We start from the raw sequence: 19,113 nt of genomic DNA on the forward strand, positions 1-19,113 counted from the left end.
TCTTGAAAGGACATAATTCAGCTAATCTACTGTACAGCTGAACACCGGCAGCAAAGTTGTTTTTGCATATGTCATAATATTTTATAAAATGTCAAATTGCGTTGGTTTTATAATCTTCAGGCTGTTTTGCTGACTTAAATGAAAGCTTTGTGAAATACTTCGCCAAGCACGACAAAGACAAAATAGGGAATGGACATTGTCAGTAAAATCTGAATTTTGAACGGAAATTATTCATATTGATATTCTGAATAAAAATTTTGTGAAAGTTCCAATACAGTGATAAGCTAATTCACAGACAGATTGTTTTCTTTTATCCAATTATTTTAAAGGTTCTCAAAATACTGATAGCTAACACCATAAAAATGTTATTAGTACAAAACTACAACTTCTACATGTAAACGACATATTTATTGAAGAATCGTGTTGTGGTCAGTATGTATAGCAAACACTTTAATATGCGTCACTTTATAATTATATATTCTTTCACATTAATTTTTTTTTATTTTTTAATTCTTGCTAATGATAATTATTTGAAAAGTATATTCTATCAGCAGCAAAGTAGTTTTTGAAAACCAAAAAAAAAATGTTTCATGAGAACTTTTCGAAATGGTTTAAAACTTTTCATGTATGATTTAAATGACTCACACCTATAGTTTGTCATCATGAATACCATAAAATAACGGTGTTCTATATATACCACAAGTAAGCTCAATGGGAAGATAGCCTTGTCCATATTTGACTTTTGATTGAGTTAAGCCATTTCAATCGATATTTTATAGTGTGTCTTTCTATGTTGTGATGTTACACTATTGTTTCAGGTAAGGTGAAGGTTGGCACCTATTAAAACGTTTAAACCAATTTGTTTGCACCTGTCCTAAGTCAGGAACCTGATGTTCAGTGGATGTCGTTTGTTGATGTGGTTCATAAGTGTTTCTCGTTTCTCGTTTTTTATATAGATTAGACCGTTGGTTTTCCTGTTTGAATGGTTTTACACTAGTCATTTTTGGGGCCCTTTATAGCTTGCTGTTCGGTGTGAGCCAAGGCTCCGTGTTGAAGGCCGTACTTTGACCTATAATGGTGTACTTTTACAATTTGTGACTTGGATGGAGAGTCGTCTCATTGGCACTCATACCACATCTTCGTATATCTATTGTCCATATTTGACTTGAATGTCAAAACCTAAGATTTGAGAAAATTCGAGCACAATATCTATATATCATTTGTTTTAGTATGAAGAAAAGTAAAATAAAAAACAAAATTTGTGTAGTATTTTTTTTCTTTCAAAATAATCCGTTAGTCCTTAGAACTTTTTTCTGTTTAGAAGCCTAGTATTTTCGCTGTAAAGTGTACGCCAACATCGTCAGTGCTCATTCCATAAAACACATAATCAATTGGTCTTATATTTAATCACAAAAATGTGAAGCATTGTTGTTTGTAATTCGGGAAGGGTAATTACCCATTTTAACTGTAAACAAACGATTTATACAATTATAAATCGATCATTATAAGTAAAACGAAAATACGCATCACCGTAGGTTGTACGCCAAACGTTGTTAAGATGACAATGTGAAGGTCATTTCTCCTATTTGTTTGATAAAATTTTTCTCATCTAATTTGACATTAATGGTGATTGTACATGTCTCTACTTCCTACTTAGATAATTTCTTTTTTTATATTTTGGCCCATATACTATGATAATCGTGTACCTAATTATGTTTACTTTGTTTGGTTTTTTTTCTTTCTCTTATTCAATAAAATAAATTAAATAATTAAAAATCATTAGATATTATCAAAATGCATTTTATTGGCGTAGATGTATTGCATAAACAGGTATTTTATCAAATATATTATACCACCGACAAATGTATGTGTTTCTTGAAAAAAACTTTAATGAGGTTATTTTGAGACCACAAATATGATGCAGGAAAAACGACTCACATTTAACTTTTGAGCATGAAAAAAAATTAAGGTAATAAAAGGCAATTTGCCTAGGGGAGTTGTAACCTGAGTTTAAGGTAACAGGTACGTAAATGGATGATCTCGCGGAATTTTATGAAATTTTGCATACAACTAGAGCATGAGGAACTGCACATGAACATCACAAAAAAATATACATATAACTTTTATAATTTCTGAGATATAATTATAACATATTAGGAAAATAGTAGTACAAATGTATAGAATACACGTAAATATCGTTAAAAAGTTCAGCAATTTTGACTTAAAATCAACATTTCTCGAAATTCTTTCCTACGAATTTTCTTTAAAAATTATATGTTATTGCTACTGAAATCTCCATTTTATTGATATAAAATTTACAGGGGGTCACCGAATTCGTTTTTTTAGTACAAACAGTTGAATCTTCTGTATAGTTTGGAAAAAGCGCCGAAAAGGCAAAAGTTATCGTGACGTCTTGGCTAGAAATCTTCTTCTTGACGTTTTTAGATATTACAGAGACACTTGAATGATTTATACAAGAAAAACAAATTCGGTGATCCCCTTTAACTTTCATATCAATAAAATAAAATAAAATATCAATTTTAAAGAAATTCGTAGGACACGTTTTTGAGAAAATGCAATTTAAAGTTAAACTTTTCAATATTTTTTTCTATATTTACGTGCATCCCATACATTTGTACTTCTTTCTACAGAATATTCAATTTCCTATATATTCGAAAGTATAAAAGTAATTCATATCTTTTTTTCGATATTTATATGCAGTTCCACATCCTCAAATTGCTTGCAAAATTTCATAAAAATCCCTGAGATTGACCATTTACGAATCTGTTACCTTAAAGCAAAGCAACAGCAGTTATAAACTGAACATTAACAATCAAATTGAATCATCTAGAGAACGATCATTTATTTTGCAGGAAAGGAGGGAATAGAGAATATTCGAAACGAATATCCTGGTTTTTATATACTACCGACAGAAAGAAAGATACTGTGCATCCTAAAAAATGTCTTAAACTATTTACAATATATAAGAAGATGTGGTATGATTGCCAATGAGACAACTATTCACAAGAGACCAAATGACACAGAAATTAACAACTATAAGCCACCACACGGCCTTCAACAATGAATAAAACCCAAACTGCATAGTCAGCTATAAAAGGCCCCGAAATGACAAATGTAAAACAATTCAAACGAGAAAACTAACGGCCTGATGATTTATTTTCAAAATAATGAACGAAAAACAAATATGATATACAGCAACAAACGACAACCACTGAATTACAGGCTCCTGACTTGGGACATACTCATACAGAATGTATTAATTTATAAGTTATAGGTAACCATCTCGTTTAAACAATGTGTTTGAAGAAACCCGGTGGTACGCATCTCCGCGCGACGGATTTTGCATTATTCTTGAACACATACTCAATTTTTCAATTTTTGTTTTGCGTCAATGTTTGTAGAATAAGTTGCAGTAAAACAACTCAAACGGTAAAATCACCTAACTACACAGTATCGTGTGTTCATGAACCATGATGAAGTATAAAAAGAGGAATTTCTCATCTTCAAACCTGCTAAAAACATAAATTTAGTTTAATCATCTCAATTGCAAATTGTAAACTTAATGTTTTAAATATTTGCCATGTATTTAGAAATACATAGTTTCTTTTTTCCACTAGTATAATATCTCAGTCGTATAAAGTAGTGTAACTAATTCACATTAGTAATAGTTTGATGTTATATTGAGTCATCCATGTCTTACAAGCATATTTTATTGTATTGTACTGATTTTCTCAGTGAGAGTAATCGTTTTCTTTTATATACAACAAAACACTATAATAAAAAATGAAAAAAAACGTCTAAGAAATTTCATGCGTCCGAAGCGCTTTTCTTGATTTACCTTCAATAATGGAATAACAAAATAAATGTTGCGAAAAAAAAACATGACTAGAACCTTGGGCTGAGTGGTTTTACTCTGGCCGTTTCCTAATTTTTGTACCGAAGAAAAATTTAGTATAAAACATTTAAAAGATTTTCTGAGGTGGGATGGGTTGATGGATGGTTATCACATATAACTTGTCTTTTGCTTCATAGTATCGAAGCATTGCATTAAGAGGCAAATAAAGATATGTAGTGTAAAGCCAGTGAAAAGTTTTCCTGTCAAATGTTATTAAATTTTGAAGCAACAATGATTGATTGATTGTTGGGTGCATATTGTCCAATGGCCAATATCTCATGAACATTCGGGACTAGAATACATTAACACTAAATAGAATAGGTAGGTTGTGAACGGTAGGTTTACCGGAATGAAGGGGTGGGGGTTTTGGACTGCCATAGGAAAATGAGGTCATTATGTTCGATAGGGGCAGAAATTGTGCCTTGGCTTCGTCAGAGAGTTATTGAAATGCTTCTTAAACGTGCAGAGCATGGTATCAGCCTACAAGGAACATCTAATTGCCTTTTGTTTGTTTGTTTTCGTTTTTTTTTGGTCGATATTATCTGCGACATTAACCACCCATTGCCTCCTAGTTGAAAAGGTTTTTTTCACCCCTTCGAATTCATAAGAGTTTTTTGTCATCCATATTAACCCATATAAAGTTGAAAGTAACATGTTTCGATCACAAACTTAATGAAATAGGTGAATTGACATATTCTACCCATTAGATAACTGTTATTGATAATTTTATAAGGATGAAAGGAATGTTTTTGCATCGTGATAGAAGCTTTAAAAAGAAATGACCTTAATCTTAATCACTAAAATGTTTGGTATGCGTCAATGAGACAGAACGCCAACAACAAAAAATAACTAAAAGACATCTAGAGGGCAACATACAGTCTACAACAATGGACAGGTGTCTTTTTTCCCCAATATATCAAGTTTTGAATTATAACAGAGTCAATCAAAGATAATTCTCCAAAACATTTTTGGCGCTAGAACATTTTGTTTCTGTATTTTGTGCTACTGCGACGGGATAAGGGCTGTTGATTTGTGTGGTCTGTTTTTCGCTCTCTTTTTTTTTTTATCTTTTATGTCAAACAAAGAGACTTTGACGTCATTGTAAAATTCTAAAGACTTTTCCATTTTACATTAGCCATGTAAGCAGATTCTTATGTTTATTACATGCAATGGACTGTTTTTTCTCTAATAAAAGGTTTCAGACACGACAGCTAAGGATAAAAGAGATATTTCAAAAACGAATACTTTTAAAAGCCATGACAAAGAAGATGGTCAAGAATTTGATCCGTGGGCGATCAGCACAAAAGAGTCTGATGACGGGGTGAACTGGAAAGGTCAGTCTTATTATAAGTGATATATAGGGTATTTATGTACTACTGTTTTTTGGGGTTTTTTTTGTTGTAAAAAGCCAAGAATTCCTTAAAAGATACGGAAGATACCAAGGGGATATTCAAAACTCATAAGTCGAAGATATTAAACTGACAACGCAATGGCAAAAACGAAAGTACGAAAAAAAGGACCAACCAATCCTAAAAACCCTGTACACAGAAAACTGAAGAATAAGCAAAACGAACACCACCAAAGCCAAATGGTGATATCATGTAGAAGGCTAAGCAGATCCTGTTAAACTAGTGGCACCCGTAATTGTGCTCATGGTAAGTACACATTTGGTAATACGGCCGATTGGGATAAACTGTGTTATTTCAACACATATTAAAAAACTTATCAAAGATGCTAGACTTACAATTCACAAGAGTGCATACGCTGAAATGTCTCGCCTTCTTTAATGACCATTGCACTTATGTTGATAGTCCTAAATATAAAGCTTTACTACAAGTATCATACAAACTTAACATTATCCACGAAAATGAGATCAAGGTCAGATAAACCAAACGAGAAATACATGTACACCTTACAATCATTCAATACATCAAATATAGTTGACCTATTGCTTATAGTTTCTAAGAAACAGACTTAACCAGGAAAACTAAGCATTGACTAATGACCATGAAAATAAAGTCAAGGTCATATGAACCATGCCAGACAGACATGTACACCTTACAATCAATCTATGCATTAAATATAGTTGACCTTTTGCTTATAGTTTAAGAAAAACAGACCAAAACACAAAAACTTAACACTGAGCAATGAACCGTGAAAATGAGGTCAAGGTCAAATAAAACCTGTGAGACTAACATGTACATCATAAAATATTCCCATACACCAAATATAATTGACCTATTGCATATAGTATTAAAAAATAGAGCAAAACACAAAAAAATTAACTTTGATGACCACTGAACCATGAAAATGAGGTCAAGGTCAGATGACACCTGGCAGTTGGCCATGTACACCTTACAATCATTCCATACACCAAATATAGAAGACCTATTGCTTATAGTATCTGATATATGGACTTGACCACGAAAACTTAACCTTGTTCACTGATCCATGAAATGAGGTCGAGGTCAGATGAAAACTGTCTGACGGGCATGAGGACCTTGCAAGGTACGCACATACTAAATATAGTTATCCTATTACTCATAATAAGAAAGAAATTAACATTACAAAAAGTCTTAACTTTTTTTCAAGTAGTCACTGAACCATGAAAATGAGGTTAAGGACAATGGACATATGACAGACGGGACGGAAACTTAATAACATAAGGCATCTATATACAAAGTATGAAGCATCCAGGTCTTCCACCTTATAAATTATAAAGCTTTTAAGAAGTTAGCTAACGCCGCCGCCGCCGGATCACTATCCCTATGTCGAGCTAGCTTTCTGTGACAGAAGTCGCAGGCTCGACAAAAACGGAAGACACGCGTTTTGCTTACACAAGACTCATCAGTGGCGGTCGAATCAAAACAGTTTGCAGGCCAAATCGAGCAGAAATGAGTAATCGTATGCGAAATTGAACAGTTAAGAATAAATATGTTTATATCATAACAACTGGGTCAATGCTGCTTGTGGTGGAATGTTGTCTCAAGTTCGTAAGAAGGAACTGTTTCAGTATTTGTATGATTCAAACAATACATTTCAATTGCAAATTTTCATTTTATAAGGTTGACACTCCTGGGACCATCTGTCAAAGATGATTTAAGACGGATTGTGCATTTTTATTAAGATTGGTTTTGATGCTGTTATACAAATTTATTTTTGGGGCTTCCCACACTTTTTCCTCTCTTATATATCAGAAGAAATTCAAGGTTTTCCAGAAATGTTTATTTTTATTTACTGAATTCTGTAGCACATGCGAATATTAGATTTGAACCCGCGTGTAATATTCTTTACTTTCATCGACAATGCATTGCATTTATCTTGCAGTAATTTGATCTTGATTTTTTTTCAGATATGACAGTATGTAATAGATTTACTTATCTACTAACTGTGCTGTTGAAGATTATTCTTATCTTTGGATTTTTATACCTATTTATATGTGCATTAGGGTTCCTTAGTAATGCCTTTAAGTTAGTCGGAGGTAATTTATTTCAATTTTTTAAAATTCTAATGTTATTTTATTGTGCAAAACAACAACAACAACAAAATGAAAACGCCTTGTTAGTCCTTATTTAAATTGCTTACCATTGTTGTTATTTGTAATCAAACTTCTGGTAATTTTTTTATGTAGATTTTCAAATAGAAATAATGGTATTGCCGTCCTCGTGTGTTTTGGCAAAGATTGTTGGTCTTCAGATAATATAATAGTAAGAGTGAAAAAGACAATGTCATAGGAATATTAAGATAAGAAAAGACAACCAATGAAAAGGTTTCTGACTTGAGACAAACACATTAACATGTGACGTCATTAAATAATATTTAGACCACTGAACTCGTCTCTTGTATTCTCAATTAGTGGAATAACCAAAGGTACATTGAAGAACGTACAAAACGACACTATAACTCTATGTGACCGGTATCATTGACAACATAAACACGGATCCAATTCGGGTAAAACAAATCTAAGTAGTAACGGTGTCAATGAATTACTTAAAGCAAAATACATCCATTGTTCTCAAACTGGCAAGAAATACGAACTTTAAGGTTGAATTCACTAAAAAAAAATTAAGGAAAAAACAGAGTTTTCCGACTTTACTCGAAAGTCTGCTATTGACCTTGATAAAATTGAGATTTTCTTCTGTTGCAATAATTTTCTTTTAACTGTTCGACTTGCTTCAAAATTTTCATAGCGGTTAATTTGTTTTTGGCTAATAGCCACTTGTCTAATACATGTATTTTATTTTCATTGTTAGGTAAAGCTGCTGGAAAAGTTTTTAGAGAAAACGACTTACTAACTAATCCTGTTGCTGGACTAATGATTGGTGTTTTGGTGACAGTTCTTTTACAAAGTTCCTCAACTACGACGTCCATAATAATAACGATGGTAGGATCTGAAAGTAAGAAAATACATCATTATACATGTGTAATATAATAAATTGAATAAGATTGGGAGCTTGGATTTACTCAATTTTCTGAAGAATTAACACGGAAGAATATACATTTTTTTCTTCTCGTTTCAGTTATTCCAATAAAAACCGCCATACCAATGGTAATGGGAGCAAATATCGGAACTTCAGTGACAAATACTCTGGTTTCATTGGCACAATCTAGCGACAGAGAGGTGTTTCGAAAGGCTTTCGGCGGCGCAACAGTGCACGATATGTTTAATTGGTTGACTGTTATTGTATTGCTTCCGATTGAATCGACTGTTCACTACCTATACCATTTAACAGGAGTAATCGTGCGCAGTTTAGAGCTTTCAAAATCTGGAAAGAAGAAAGATTTGCTGAAAGTTATTACAAAACCATTTACTGGTCTTATTGTAAAGGTACCTATTACTGTTTGGAAAGTACGGTTCAAAATAGAAAAAAAAATTCATTATCTTTAAACGATGAAAGTTGGATCACAATGAAGGGTTGTTTTTTTGAAAATTATCTAACCCCGAGACGTTTGGTTTTGTCTTGCCTGACCTGGGTGAGGTTCTCTTGTACGAACTTTATTAAATAGTTTTGAATCATAACATTTTATGTCTTTTTTTCAATTTGATACAGTCGCAAGTACATCTTCTGAGCAACTATACATCATTTAAGTTCATGTACATGTATGCTGTCACAGGCGCTAGAACCCCATTTAATATAGTTAGCATATTTTTCCAGGTTTTCCTACCGAAGGTCGGTGGTTCTCTCCGGGAACTCCGGCTTCATCCACCAATAAAAACTGACCGCCACGAAATAGCACAATAGTGCTGAAAGTGGTGTTAAATACCAATCAATCAATCAATTATATTTTTCCAGTGGCAGTGTAGTTTTCCTACCTTCAACTCTGTCGACCCACTATAAAGAGCCTAGCTTTTAGATTTATTATCCTCGTCTTGAAAATGAATGAAATATTTGCCACTGGACGTAAAGCAAACAACAATAAATTACACGCACAACATATAGCTTTAACATATTAAGTACTAACCTTTTCTAACTAATACTATTGATATCAAATTTAGGTGGACAAACACGTGATTACAAATATAGCATTGAATAAAGAGGGTGCCGAAGAGGGTTCAGTATTAAAAAGATGGTGCAAGACTGTACATATTCCGTACAACAGCACTGTGAGTCATCACGAAGAATATAGTAAGTATATTTTCAGTTTTGTATAATAGTATCATTAGGGGAGCTTTATATTAAAAAAAAATGAATATATGTTGTGTGATTGCCTATAAGACAAATATCCACCAGAGACCAAAGGACGAGGATGTACAAGTTTCGACTATGTTCGGGCGGTAACAAACTAAATATGTATAGTTTTATAAAGCGTCAGGTATTAAATGTGGTATAACATCAAAACCAAAAGTGATGTTCTGCCACTTAATGCTGTTTAACCATTTTCGGTTCATCAACATATTGTAAGCGTGTGTAGAATAAATAAAATCATTCATACACCAGTAATGCTTAATGTTAGTATCAGTACTAAAAATGCATTTGTAATGACAAAAAACACAAGTTTCGGATTTGGGTTATTATCGTTTTACCAGAAAAAAAGGATAATATGTCTTCGATGCAGTATATGTATGTCTTATAAATCCGATACTGATATGAAATTTAATGATGTCGCTATTTCGGACGCCTCACTAATAAAATCTATTTTCATTTCTATTACCGACTTTTTACTCCGGAGTGTATAATATTTTGACATGTTTCATGTTTTCCATATATACACGACAAAGTCATCAGAAAACAATTACCCCCCCCCCCCCTCCCCCTCCCCCGAAATTGCACCAAATGTAAGCTTGGTTGTACCTCTTTTAGTTGCTCTTATTTGACCGAGTACCAATTTGAAATGTCCTATCACAGAGTAGGTAGCATGTCGAAAAATTATACACTCCGGAGTCAAAAGTCGGTAATATTAAAATAGTATATTGTTGAAACAGTTTAAACATAAAGGGCCTTCTTTTAATTGATTTTAAGTAAAACCAATGTGAGTAAAAGAGATGTTGGGTATTCGTAATGAGACGTCAACCAAACGACAACACTATAATATACATTGCTTATTTCCACTTCATTTGAACTTTGGTGGATAGTTATCTCATTGGCTATTATACCACATCTCCTTATCTTTATATATATAGTCAACATAAGGTCTTCAGCAGCAGACAAACGTCTATAAATATTGTCAAGTTCTAAATCGCACCGAGTGTAATAATCTTGTGAATAAATTTAGCAAAGACTATCAAAGATATGACATCCACACCACATTATTTAAAAGAACAATACTTTTCAATAATAACACCGAGGACCAGGTTCTTGTTTCAGCACCGGCACATAACCAAGGAGGATTTCAAAATCCATTAGTCTACGGAAAAACATACACCACCATGACCAATAAAAAAACAAGGAACAGACAAACAACATTGTACAAAACTAGTTTTTATCACTCAATCATCCCCTTTCATTGATAACATGTTAAGCATACAAACTCATTGTTTGCATCTTATCTTGTGATTTGGTCGGTATAATTCAAATGTCTGTCTACTGGTACCTTACTTTATTTAGATTCTACCTTAATTGAAAAGTTAGAAACAGAGGGAACCAGATACACTTTAGGAATAATGTCCGATAGTAACACGTCTTTCATTAAATGGGAAACCAACGAGACACTGGTAAAGAAAATAAATATGGAAAGATGTAAGTACACCGTTATAATAGCGCAAGCTTGAAATTACCTCCCTCCAACTATTAATAAAGGGTCTATCTAGAAATTTCTGTATTCTTTCATTCTTTATGTCATTTTTCTCTATTCTTTACATGTTTTCCAATAATTCTCTATTCTTTATATTTTAGCACCACGTTATTCTCTATTCTTTATTTTTTTCTGTTTGCCTATTTATCTCTATTCTTTAATTGTTTACCCGTTTTTCTGCAATATTGGCCCATTATTATCTATTCTGTAAAACGCATCCAGACCCTCTTACATGTAATAGGCCTAAGCCTGGTCACTATTAGAAATCCGTATGTATATGAGAAATTCTTTTCAATGGAAAAGATCATTGGGAAACGCTTTCGTGATATACAAATCATATAATGTATTCGAATTAATTATAACTCCAAAGGTGACTGGTGTATAGAAAAATTGTCACCTTTGTCTTCTTCCGACCGGCAGTAAAAACCCGTGCCAAAATGGGGCGCCCGTGTCAGTGTTGGATGTTTAAATTCGCATCCACATACGGTCAGAATGGGAACGTTAAATTTGATGCTTACTACACATTAAAGAACCCTTGCAACAACATTTTGAGTCTTCCGTTGATGGCTTGTTGTAAGGCAAAATTTGGCCCTATCCAACATACCATGGTTTTCTAGTAGCAGTTCAAATTTCCCGTCCTTCCCCCTTCTTATGCCACATTTCAGAACCTACATTTTGTATTTATTGTTAATAGTTTCTTGTCTTGAATATGCATAAAATAATTGCCACTTAGTTGAAGTAAGCAGCATTCAATCGAGTTTCCTTGGCTTCATGGCCAGTACGTTTTAGGTTTTGTAATGCAAACATGACTACTTTTAGAGCAATTTAAAGTTGTTTTTTCCACAGATTTCAAACTTTATGAGCAAAACATCTGGAATTGCAAATTTAAAACGGGAAGGAATTAAGGGCGCAATTGATGTTCAAATACGGGTCTTATACTATTATATCATATGCTATTGAAAAAAAATGTTAATGAAGATGATTCAATACATAATTAACCGAATTCATATGTCAATTTCTTTTATTAACAATTTATCTATTGAACATTCAGATTTATATAGTAAAAGAAGAAAAAAGTCACCTTTTTCTTTTCTTTTTTTTTTTTTTGTTTCTAAAAAATTCGCATATGTAAAAAACGACTTTTTACTAATTTGTTTGTGCAAAGAAACGAAAGGGTGAGGCACATATATATACAAACATATAATTTAACACACAATAACGTATTGTTCTTGTGTATCCCATTGCATGTAACAACACGTGGTCGGTGATCATTTTTATTTTTCTTTTTCATGTAGGTCATAACTTGTTTGCTCAGACGGATCTGTCGGATTCAACCATTGGTGCATTGCTTCTTGTAATATCGCTCTTTGTTATTGCTGTGGCGTTGATCTTCATGGTCAAACTCCTTAATTCACTGCTGAAAGGATCTGTAGCCAAAGTTGTAAAAAGGTTCATCAATTCTGATTTTCCGGGATTGTTCAAATATCTTACAGGATATGTTGCAATCCTTATAGGAACAGGTTAGTATAATTATACTTTAAGGTAGATATATTTGAATTGATAATCTAATTGTGCATCTATAGATTTCTTGTTTAACCCTCTAAATAGTTATTGAAGAAATCTTGTAAATTAGTATTTTCAGTTTTTGGAAAGTATAAAAATAAGGTGTGGTATGATTGCCAATAAGACAACTCTCCAACACAAACCAAATGACCTAGATGTGCATTGTTGTTAGATCTTTACATGTTCCATAATGTAAATCTTATTTATTAGCGGCCTTGTGATGATCTTTAGATGGTATACCTTTTAAAGCGGCAATAAGTATATAATTAATCGCTTCTGATATTTTATGAAATCTATATATTAAAATCCTGATATATATCAAGTTTTAAGATATTTAGATTTCATGAAATATAAGCAGCGACTCACAATATGAAAGCTTTTTAAAGTTAATGCAGCAAAAACACTAACATGATTAATTTTGTGTCGACTGGGTATTATTTTACAATATCTATAAGTATAAAGACTAATAATCTATTTGTCAATGAGTATTTTTCTTGATATAAAACGTCTGTCTGTTTTTGAAGCGTGCTAAATATGGTAACGTCGGGTGAAATCTTTTTGACGTCAAAAGCTGTGGCACGGGATGCACTTGAGAGAAGAGCACAACGATATAGGCAGATAAAATGTTTCGTTGTTGACTCATTTATGTTTGAAATTGAATTCGAAGGTAAAATTTAATATGAGTAAATGCAATTTAAGCCACTGATCCGTGACACATGTTCGGTCTCTTTAAGATGTATCTGTTGGCTATATTATTTGTTTGCAAGGCGTTTTTTGCCAGTCTAATGCAAGCAGGTGATCGGTGGATCACTGGCGTTGAGTTAATTTGATTTCAAATGTGAACAGATCTAGATTATAAGTTAATCACTTATTCGCTGTCGGTTTAAACGTCTCAAATCTGTTGCACTACAATATTCATTAGAAACCATTTATTCAGAAATCGTTTTACAAGATGTAAAATGTTCACCTTTTCACAAGATTCTAACAAAATGACTATTTTACAGGGACAACGATGATTATCCAGAGTAGCTCCGTGTTTACATCTATACTTACCCCGTTAGTTGGTGTTGGAGTTGTTTCCCTTGATCGTATGCTTCCTCTGACTCTTGGTGCTAATATCGGAACTTGCCTGACAGGCATACTAGCTGCATTAGCCAATCCGGCAAAAGCGATACCAAATGCCCTACAGGTTGCTCTCTGTCATTTATTTTTCAACATTTCTGGAGTTCTTTTGTTCTACCCGATTCCAATTACCAGAAAGGCACCCATAAACCTAGCAAAAGGACTTGGCAATATAACAGCAAAGTATCGATGGTTTTCTATTTTATATTTGATACTCGTTTTCATCGCCCTTCCAGGATTAGTTTTTGTGTTATCATTAGCAGGAACGGTACCTTTTGCTGTTGTCGGTTCAATTATATTATTAATCTTAGTGTGTCTGATTGTTATAAATATTGCACAAAAATATTGCCTCGGCAGGCTACCAAGTTGGTTGAGGAATTGGAACTTTTTGCCATTGTGTTGTCGGTCCTTGAAACCAATTGACAAACTAATTTCCAGTGTCTTGGGAATATTCGTATGCTGCAGAAACCAAGAAAAAGAAACAGACATGTCGGGAAAAGGTTGCGATAACAAAGCATTCACAATTTTGTAGATTGAACACGTACATTTATGAAAAAGTTTACAATATCACAGCATTTTCAGTCTTGTATGTTGTATACGTTCATTTATAAAATATGAACAAATATTATTTTGAAAAATGAACCTTTTAATACTATTTTTCTTGTAAATACTCAGGAAATATTTACCGATATAATGGCTATTTATGATAATAGAAAATCGTCTGTCTGTTAACGTTTAGTACCATTTACTCGATTTATTTCCATTGTATTTATACCACTTGCAGTGGACTCTTAATTCTTGAGATTATCCTCCAGTAAGTTGTCAGTTATACAGAAGTAGTATTTATCATGAAAATGTAAAATATCATTATTAACTCCATTTTTGACCATTTTTTTTTATTTTGAATTGTTTATGACTAATGTTGGGCATCATATATTTGACTCTTTTGTACGTTTCTCATTTTAATGCCGCAATATATCATCTTGTCATCATAATTATAATAACTTCTTTTTTGTAAATCTATAATCTGTCTGAACGAATGTATGGATGCTTTAACTTCTTCAGTTATGAGATTATTGGGCTTAATGTAAATTAAATGATTTTCTATTTAACAGATTCATGACATATTTACTGATCATTTTATCTATTTGAAGTTTTACAAAACACTTCCATATATATATATATATATATATATCCAACGCAATCATAGGTTTGAACGTTGTTTTCAATTTAGACTTGTTTATATTTTTTCGTTTGGGCTTGTATTATATTTGCCTTCGGGTTTATATGATCCGTTCATCCTATTTCGACTCTTCAAAATTCAAGAGTCAATCCCAAATTGAGGTAAATTATATGGCCTTCCAAATACCGTTTCGATTCCTAACATCACTGAAGAGACATTAATTGTCGAAATCCGGATATGGTGTACAAATTTTTGCACCTCATGTTTGCGGTATACCATCTTTTCCGCAAGTTTATTGTTTTCTGTTTGGTATTAAATTAATATAATTAAGATCCATTGTGTTACATCTGTGATCCGTTTATTTGGCAATCGCCATGGCAGTCAGCAGGGTTTAAGAACATCCGTTGTTCGACCTGCTAGTCAAATGCGTTTTGTTAAAATATACTTTTTACACTTTTTTGGTCTTTTGGAAAATGTTGTTAGTGCTGTATTTAGACCCCTCTACAAAGAAATTTGTTTTGCATGCACACGTATAAAAATTGCGGTTTTTATCCAACGCAATCATAGGTTTGAACGTTGTTTTCAATTTAGACTTGTTTATATATATATATATATATATATATGATAGATATTTCGATGTAAAATGTACCTTTATAACTCTAATTTGTACATTTAGATTATAGGTTTACATAAATACTTGTGGATAAAACTGCTTTCTATATCTTTTTGTAATAAATTTTGTATTTGATGTGTTTTCATTTATAATCCCGACTTTTTTTCTTTTATTTTTAGTTGTGGGTCTTGCTTAATCAATCCCATCACCTTATGAATAAACATATTAATAGGCTTCGTCCGTCCGTATAACATTGTAAGCGCTACCCATCAAAGTCCGTCTGTCCGGAAGCTTTTACAAATGAATGGGATTGTAGCTGGGTATAGTGAACCACACCTCGTACATTGGAAAATAAATTGGTAGGACAATCAAATAGTTAAAATTTGTCACCGCTATTTATGTACTTCAGAAGCTGTGAAAACCGCTCAATTGTCCCGAAGACGCCACACATACAAAACATGTAGACCTAAATAAACCAGTTAAGTGTGGCAACTATGGGTGTTGTTGTCTTTTAGTTATTATTCATGACTTAGAGGTATTGTTTGTCATAATGGATAACTGATTAAAATAAATTGTCAATACAATTTGGCTATTTTTGCTACAATAGTTTTATATAACTTTGACCATTTTTCGCCTATGGTAACAATATGACTCTCTGAGATCTTTTGTCCCAAAAACTTTCATATTTGCCAGAATTGTTGTTTGTCATGTGTAGGTGGCCATACTGTACCGCTATTTTACTTAGGTGATATTTAATTAGGATTTATAGTGCGTGCACCTAATGAATGATTTTGACGTAATGGCTGTGATTCATATTCCGGTACAGTGTTGGTTTTAGAAATTGATGATTGAGTTATGCCGCTTTGTACAATATCTGAAATAATTCATTCTTTCACGATTCCAACTTACGTTATTTCGACTTACTGAACACAGAAAAAATATACTTTCTTTGCCACTTGTAGTAACAACTAATTTTTCATTAATATTGAAAATGGAATTTGACGTTGCAAAACCTATAAAAGAAAAAAAAGAAGATTTCTGAATTTTGCCGACAGGCGAGACATATCTTTGTATAAATAAACTTATATGTCTCACCTGTCGGCAGAAAATTCAGAAAAAGACAATCTGATGGACAGCAACATTGCTAATTAATTCAAAGTTACTGGACCATGACATAGAGGGCAGCGTAGGAAAATGATAGTCAAACTAAAATGTACTGATAGTAATGCTACTTTATAGAAAATATCATTGATCTATCACAAGTAGTTCCTATCAAACTGACTGAAGAAACTTAACATTGAAAAATTCCAAATTAATTCAAAGTCACTGGATTATGACCTAGGGGACAGGGCTTCAAAATAGTCGTCAAACTGGTATGTACTGATAGTAATGCAACTTTATAGAACATATCATTGATATATCACAAGTAGTTCCTATCAAACTGACTTAAGCAGAAAACTTAACAATTGTTGACTCCGCTGGAAAAGCAACACCTATGTTTCGCCTTCTCCGACTTTCGTCGCAGGCGAGACAAAAACTACAAGTCGAAGAAAGACGGACAACATCTGAATAAATGAAAAACAGACGATCATATAATCAACAATCCACAAAACAGATGATCATATAATCAACAATCCACAAAACAGACGATCATATAATCAACATTCCACAAAACAGACAATCATAATTTATAATCAACAATCCACAAAACAGACGATCATATAATCAACAATCCACAAAACACAAAACACAAAACACTACAAATAAAGATTGAGCTCCATGAACTCCAACAAAAATCAGGGAATAACTCTCTTTAATTCAAGCAGTCATAACATATCCAACAGACAAGTAAAGACAACACCCCAAAACCACCCATGAATATGTATGTTACATATTTAAATGGTGGTTGTTTCTCAGATATTTCAATTCCATTAATATTTAAGAAAAATCTTAATCTAGTAAATATAATTTACCACATCAATTCTTGAACGCTCGTCAGATTAACAACAAGTGAAATAATGTGACTTACAGGTAAGTATATCTTGCTGTGCATGCATCACTCGTCATTCGAATCATGTATAATTATACTTTTAGAATTTGCCAAGAAGTCTTTAAAAAAAGTTTACTCAAAACGAAGAAAGATTGGAAGGGCGTTTTTTGGCATTGAAATTGCGTTTTTTTTTTTTTTGCATAACATATACTATTACAGTGAAAAGCTGCGCGGTATTCGACGTTTTTAAAAAGGGTTAAATAGAATACTTTGTTATGTGTAGCCTGGCGATCGTGAATGTCATTTGGTAAGCACAAATTGTGGAATGATAGCAGGTACTCCCTAATTTGTCATTTAAAAAAAAACACCAATACAGTCGTCGCTACAGACATTTGAATTATCAAAACACGAAAAATGTTAGCTTAACTTTCTTACATCAATGGACCGAATCAACCCTATATGACGACACTTGTTTTAGGATTTCAATATATCATGTTCACCGTCCGACATATTATATTATTAGGATTAGTTCCTTGAATGCCATATTTTTACCACAGTCTTAGAAATAATGTATGATTAGAAGAAATACATTTTTCTCATTATTACTGACAAGATTTACTTAGACTGAACTTTAAGTAAATCTAATGACAAAAAACTCTCGAGGATTGACTAGGGTGTGGTAATATGGTCATCCTTTGGACTACTCCCGTCCGGCAGTAAAACCTTTCCTAAAGTGGGCGTCCGTTTGGCTGTGAGGGATGTATAAGTGCGCAGCCACGCCCAGTCGAAATTGTGACTTAACATATGATGCCCCGTGTAGACAGAGAACAACGTAGCAATATAAAATGTTTGCCCTATTTTCAACATGCCCTCCTTTCCAGTGGCAAAATCATATCCCTTTATCTCGGTTAATCCACTTTATCGAACCTGCTTAATGCATTTGAAATTGTTGATTTGTTATCCCGAACACGCGCGAAATATTTGCCATTGGGCGTCAATCGATCAATCGATCAATCGATCAATCGATGATGATGATGATGATGATGATGATGATGATGATGATGATGATGATGATGATGATGATGATGATGATGATGATGAATGGCTGTTTAACGTCCAGCGGCAGATTGATATGCATATTCAGGACGAGAACATATTAATGTTATATGAATATTAACCCTACTTTGTACTAGACCGACACGCTGAGCCGGATTTTTAACGTGCTAGTTCTCAAGGTAACAGTCTGCAGGAAGACATGTCACCTTACCCGGACACATTATTCTGACTCCGAGTCAACCAGACTTTGCTCCTACTCCTAAATGCCGCGTACTTAGCGGAGAAGCAGCAAATACCAATTTTAAAGTCTTTGGTTTGACCCGGCCGATGTTCGAACCACGACCTCCCGCACTCGAGGCAAACACGTACCACGACAATCAATATTGTCATGCGAAGTATACAAAAAGATAACCATAAAGATATGCCACGACAACTTG

At 33.2% G+C, this 19,113-nt stretch overlaps 1 protein-coding gene across 1 annotated transcript; it reads left to right on the forward strand.

The window, feature by feature from the left end:
* Positions 1 to 6,893: 6,893 nt before the first annotated feature.
* Positions 6,894 to 14,538, forward strand: LOC127702757 (sodium-dependent phosphate transport protein 2B-like). The gene is made up of 8 exons (XM_052207060.1): positions 6,894 to 6,909; positions 7,269 to 7,397; positions 8,170 to 8,313; positions 8,437 to 8,744; positions 9,414 to 9,543; positions 10,963 to 11,094; positions 12,445 to 12,669; positions 13,717 to 14,538. Exons 1-8 carry the CDS (start codon positions 6,894 to 6,896, stop codon positions 14,364 to 14,366), a joined length of 1,734 nt encoding a protein of 577 aa, XP_052063020.1. The 3' UTR covers positions 14,367 to 14,538.
* Positions 14,539 to 19,113: the final 4,575 nt, after the last annotated feature.

The sequence above is a fragment of the Mytilus californianus genome, unplaced genomic scaffold (assembly GCF_021869535.1).
Source record: "Mytilus californianus isolate M0D057914Y unplaced genomic scaffold, xbMytCali1.0.p SCAF_5, whole genome shotgun sequence".
NCBI lineage: Eukaryota > Metazoa > Mollusca > Bivalvia > Mytilida > Mytilidae > Mytilus > Mytilus californianus.

Excerpts from the sequence above, each read along its gene's own strand:
- LOC127702757 (XM_052207060.1), top strand. Across the intron at positions 8,314-8,436 it reads AACGATGGTAGGATCTGAAA|TTATTCCAATAAAAACCGCC; the intron begins GTAAGAAAATAC and ends TTCTCGTTTCAG. Across the intron at positions 12,670-13,716 it reads TGCAATCCTTATAGGAACAG|GGACAACGATGATTATCCAG; the intron begins GTTAGTATAATT and ends ACTATTTTACAG.